The 5810-nt window shown below is 42.2% G+C and overlaps 1 protein-coding gene across 1 annotated transcript; it reads left to right on the top strand.

The window, feature by feature from the left end:
• Positions 1-252: 252 nt before the first annotated feature.
• On the top strand, positions 253-3660 carry LOC147424521 (pentatricopeptide repeat-containing protein At2g13600-like). The gene is made up of 2 exons (XM_086500588.1): positions 253-536; positions 640-3660. The coding sequence occupies exons 1-2, from the start codon at positions 501-503 to the stop codon at positions 2008-2010; spliced, it is 1407 nt and encodes a 468-aa protein (XP_086356714.1). The 5' UTR covers positions 253-500; the 3' UTR covers positions 2011-3660.
• The last annotated feature ends 2150 nt before the right edge of the window (positions 3661-5810 follow it).

Genomic DNA, 5810 nt, shown 5'->3' with positions numbered 1-5810 from the left:
CTGTCTTTTCTTCTCTCTGTCTTGCATGAGCAGATTTGAAACCCTATTGCTCATGTTCCCTCTTTTCTTTTCCATGAATTGATCAGAGATAGAAAAAAAACACATCAAGTGACCTGAGGAGTGGGTTCACAGAAGTACACATTCGTTGGGGGCTCATGATCCCGCTCGCAAGTGGGACTTTCAAGTAAACCATTAAGGGTCCGTTCCGACGGTGTTTCTAGACTCCGTTCAGGCTATGCGGATGCAACGCTGGACAAGCCTGCTCAGGTTCACACACTGTGCGGACACAACACATGGGCAGCGAATTAGCGATGGCAGCATGGATAGATCGAGCATAACATTCTAATATCATCGCGTGCTCTGTTGCAAACCTTTGTTTCGGGCTGCCGAGCCTCCCCTTTAAGTGCCGAAGCCGTCCGCGCGTCCGGAAAAGGGTGTCAAGTTTGTGTGACCTGGAGAAGGTGGTGAGTTCAAACCGGCCAGAGAAAAAAGTAGAGGGCATGGGGGTGACGTCTGCGGGACGACGTACTCTCGAGGTAATAACAGTACCCGTCCCCCAAAAACAGAACCAACACCCACTCCCACACACGGGGGTTTCTTTCTGTGTCTCCTTAAGCATCACTGGTTTCGTGTTTGCAGAGCTGCTCCAAAACCCAAATTAAGAAAGAAGCGAAATCAGCCAGACAAATCAAGCATGGAGAGGAAGAGAAGCATAAGGACCCGGATGGAATGCGTCTCTCTTTTATGAATTCACTAAAGGCCTGTGCTAAGAAGAAGAATTTAACCCAGGGCAGTAGGATACATGCTGATATTCGTGCTAGTGGGTTACTTGAGAAGGACACATACTTAAGGAACACGTTAGTCAGTATGTATGCCAAATGTGGTGCACTTGTCAAAGCACAACAAGTTGTTGACGAGCTTCCCGTCCGCGATGTCGTCTCTTGGAATGCACTTATCGCAGGTTATGTCCAACATGGGCAGGGAAAAAAAGCGTTAGCTTGTTTTCATTGCATGCAAAGTGAGGGCCTCTCTCCAAATGCAATCACCTATTCTTGCATCTTAAAGGCATGTGGGATCACGCAAGACGTTGACATGGGCAAACAAATTCACGATGAGATTGTTAGTCAAGGGCTCTTGGAAAAAAATGTCGTGCTTGGTAGTGCTTTGGTCGACATGTATGCCAAATGTGGAGTATTCACAAAAGCACAACAAGTACTTGATAAGCTTGCTGTCCAAAATGTCGTCTCCTGGACTGCACTTATTACAGGGTTTGTCCAACATGGGCAAGGCAAAGAAGCTTTGGGTTGTTTTCGTCAGATGCAACATGAGGGCCTCTCTCCAAATGCAATCACCTATGCTTGCCTTTTGAAGGCGTGTGGCATTATGCAAGACATTGACATGGGCAAACAAATTCATGATGAGATCGTTAGTCAAGGGCTGTTGAAAAGAGACAACGTGCTTTGCAGAGCTTTGGTTGATATGTATTCAAAATGCGGTGTACTATTGGAAGCACAAAAGGTTTTCAATGAGCTTCCTATTTGGGATATAGTCTCGTGGAATGCATTGATTGCAGGATATGCCCAATGCGGCCAGGGCCACGAAGCACTGGGTTGTTTCCAGCAAATGCGGAGAGAGGGTTTCTCTCCAGATGTATTCTCTTGGACTGCACTTATAGGAGGATATGCCCAGCAAGGGCTGGCCAAGGAAGCTCTGGACTGTTTTCAATGGATGCAACAGGAGGGCATCTTTCCAGATGCAATTACTTTTGTTAATGTGCTCAATGCATGTAGTCACTCCGGTTTACTAGATGAGGGCCAAATGTATTTTGATGACATGACGGAAAAATATGGCATTGCACCAAACAAAGAACACTACACTTGCATGGTTGATCTTTTTGGACGCGCGAGGCTTTTCGAAAAAGCTATGGGAGTAATCATGATGATGTCATCATCAGATCATCTTCCTGCTTGGTTTGCTCTTCTAGGTGCTTGTCGCGATTGGGAAATATGAAGCTTGTAGGTTAGCTTTTGAGAGCGCAGTACAACTAGGTGGATTAAATGCTGTAGGAGATTTCTCAATTAGGTTAAAGATGCAAACCATCTATTGCCAGCACTCAGTATCCGATTCTTATTGTCATCCATAGTCACAGGGGACGCCCATTTTGGGCTTCCCATCCCCAATTTTCCGTCCTTACTTGCAGTCCCGCCCTCTTTTTAACACTAAAAATCCATTTGAGCACCATCCCCCGTCCCCATTCCTCGGGACATGTTCCTTGTGACTATGTTGTCATCACAATCGGCATCCATTTCATGACCACAGTGACCATGTGATGACATACCCTCCTCTTGATAAACCAATTGTCCTGTAGTTCTTCCAACCATAACAAAGTGCTTGTCACCGGCTGTTCTTGCGTAGCAGAGCAGAATCCGTCCTATCTAGATGGTTTGGGGTGCTTCCATCGAGCAGGTATGAGAACAATGAGTGGACATGAGACTGAGTCAGGGTCGAAACTGCGACCACGTCCCATTGGGACAACTACACTGCCATACAAGAAACCTATTGTGACAAAATACGTATGAGAGTACCCAAGAAGGATGAGGCCATCATAAGTGTAAAAGTAGCTTGAAAAGCCCTTCAATGGTGCTCGAGATCTTTACGAATACATAGAAACATGCGCACGTGTTTAGAGTGGACTTCCATATGCAGTTTGAAGCATTTGGATCGATTGTTGAAGGTAAGGCATTGACATGTTTCAACAACTCAATTCAATATACCTTTGAGACACAGATCCCCTCCTCAAGAAGTTTTTAGAAAATTTAGCAAAAGAGTCATCAAGAGCAATACTTTCGCCATAACCTTGAACTTCAAACAAGATCCTAAAGAGTCTGTTCAAGATAGCCAACAAGGTGAAAGAATATGTGGATAAGGTTCCTGCCAAGACAACTAAAGAGTCTGTCCAAGATGCAGCCAACAAGATGGAGCAATTTGTGGATAGGTGCCCACAAGGAGAGGTACCTACACTAGACCAGTTAATGTCACAATCATAGAAGGGCTGCATTACAGGTACATACAAAAGGATGTATATCTTGAGAGGTGCACCACTCTTGAGGAAAGCATTCTAAAGCGCCATAGATGTGGAGAGCATTTGTGACATATAAAGAAAATGATCTTATAGAAACATCCAAGATTCGGAAGGCACATGCAGAGATCGACATCAACATTGCCCTGTAAGGATGAATCAACTGATCATTGTGGAGGCCATATATCAGATAAGAGTTGATGAACAAGTTTACTAAAGTGCTCAGACCATTAACTACTTATAGGCCTAAATAGATGCCTAGATGTGGACATTGTGATGGGAGATAATCCTACAAAATAGTGTTTAACCTATTAATAGATTGCCCCTTGATGACCAAATTGGTGTGCTATAGAACAAAAAAGAACAATCCAAGCATTATATAATTGTATATTTATCAGATCAAGTATCATATGATCAAATGATTTTCTCTATGTAAAGCCAAATCTACAAACTGTTTTCCATAGTGATTGGCCTTGCCTTTTTGAGAGATTATAAAGGCCTCTTTAGGTGAGACAAAAATAAAAGAGTATCTTTACATTATATGGAATATGAAACAGCAAGTGGTATGGAGTTAAAATTTTGATTAATGGCTAATCAAATATCAAAGTGTACGAGTAATGAAATAATAAATAAAATTGAAATTTTTAGATTTTTTTTTTAAATATCAAACATCACTATGTATGTGCAATCACATTTGAGGGTTTTAAGTGACATAGGTACAAACGCTATCACACGTAGAACTTTAGTTCATGTAAAAAACTTTTTAGCATTTTTAGGGTTGTCTCGCTATCTTGCTTCCATGAACAACAAGCTAGAGTGAGCACACTAAGATATGTGAAAGATGATAGGTTAATAGTAGACTATGTTTGGCACATAATCATGGTGTTCATGCTATATGGTAGGGAAGACATACTTACTTGTGCTTAAAGTAAATGATTAAGTGGAGGTACGTTGGGCTGGGTACGTTGTCACTTTTGAATGGCAAGGGTAAGCACAACAACTTATGTCAATAGTTATAGCGTAATGAAAAGACATTACCATCCATCGATCTATCAGATTAGTTAGAGTGGTCATGTTTGTTTATGTTAGATATTGACTATCATAATATAGGATAACTTTTGTCTACTTGAATGATTGTGCATGATGTTAAAGTTCAAGTCACAAGACGTACCTACTTTTCTACACTTTTGTACACGGTAGATTTTAGATCACTTTATTCTTTCTTGTTCATTAACAATGAGGAGTTAGGAGATTATATCCTCTCATTGGGTTATTGTCATAATAATCAATATCTAATTCTCCTAAATGATTTTCTCATGTTAAACTGATCATTTAATATGGGGAAGTGCCAGGGGAGAAAAAGCTAGAATATTGGTTATGCTAGCAGACCGGCCACAGTAGGGATCCAAAGGAGGGAAAATAGGGATCCAAAGGGGGGGCCATGTGCAACAATGGGCTAAAAAGACCCTAAGGTTCAGCCCATTAAGACTTCCAAAATGCTAAGGTTCCAAAATTCAAAGGTTGTGTCCAAAGGTCAACCTTAAGGGAATTGGATGCTTTGTGTGTGTACAAAAAAGTCTTTGCAATCCCTACTTGGGAGCGGGCGAGCCTTGCATGTAGGGGATGAAAGAGAAATCCACACACACACACACACAAGCTCCCTTTACACAAAGGGAATGAGGGACACATGTCAGCTCCCTAGGTCAGATGCCCACAAGGTGTACCCAATTCCTATTGGATGGCCTTGGAGGTGGACCAATGAGAACTAGTCTAGAGTAAATCTAGTTTAATTAATTTTAAAAACACTTAATAAAAGAACCAATGAGAATTAAGTCCTCTAGAAGACTATTGGACAGTCTCCCAAGGGGTCCAATGAGCATTTAGTAGCCCAATGGCTTGCCCGATTCCTATTGGCCAGGAGGCAAAGGGGTCCAATGAGAGTTTAGTTGAATTATTAAATTACCTAAAGCTCTCACAAAAGGGGAAAGGGGGACACATGTCAGAAGGCTATCACTTGTGCTGCTTAATAGTCATTGGCTTGACCTGGGGAGGTCCAATGAGGGTAGAGCAAGAGCAAATAGCAAGAGGGCTCGCCCAAGAGAGAGAGGGGGCTGATTTTTGCAAGGCATTATCACACACACACTCTCACACAGTCTATGTGAGAAGTAAAGAAGACTATCTCTTCCCAAGCTTTAATGGAGAGCTCATCACCTACTCCAAGCTTGTGAGATAGAAGCCTACATCGACACACTCTTGGCATGTGGATGCAAATCCAACCAAGAGCCAAGCTTCAATGCATGCTCATCTCCTCTACCATGCTAATTACTAAGCTAAGCTATGCTAATATGAGTGATTATGTGAGGAGATGTACATCTTTCTCGTAAGATACTCCTTCTTCCTCTCAATCTACTATGATACCCTGCTAGCTCTCACCATCTTCGAAGGTGTGTGAGGTCTTGGGTCTGAGACCGGGGATAATTGATGTTGTGTTTACTAAGTGTTTTGCTTAGTGCATGAAGCTTTCATCTTCATTGCACTAGCTAGTCTTGAAGGAACACAAAGAATTGTATTGTACAATGTCTCTCTTGATGGGAGAAACCATAATACAAAGCCTTTTGGAGGGGGGACCGGCTCCATGCAAATCCGGTCCTCAACTATTGTCAATAGCTTAATTTCTCTCTCTTTTGAAAGTATTGTTCATGCTATCTAAGTAGGTGTTATGCTTTTTGTT

This window comes from Adiantum capillus-veneris, chromosome 25 (genome assembly GCF_014529385.1).
Source record: "Adiantum capillus-veneris isolate H3 chromosome 25, ASM1452938v2, whole genome shotgun sequence".
Lineage (NCBI taxonomy): Eukaryota > Viridiplantae > Streptophyta > Polypodiopsida > Polypodiales > Pteridaceae > Adiantum > Adiantum capillus-veneris.
Note: the sequence above shows the minus strand (reverse complement) of the source record. Positions and strands in the feature narration are given on the sequence as shown.

What these genes read in the sequence shown, in the direction of transcription:
- LOC147424521 (XM_086500588.1), top strand. Translation starts at nt 501, where the DNA reads ATGGGGGTGACGTCTGCGGGACGACGTACTCTCGAG. An exon ending in CGGGACGACGTACTCTCGAG is followed by an intron (nt 537 to 639) that starts GTAATAACAGTA and finishes TCGTGTTTGCAG; the next exon opens with AGCTGCTCCAAAACCCAAAT.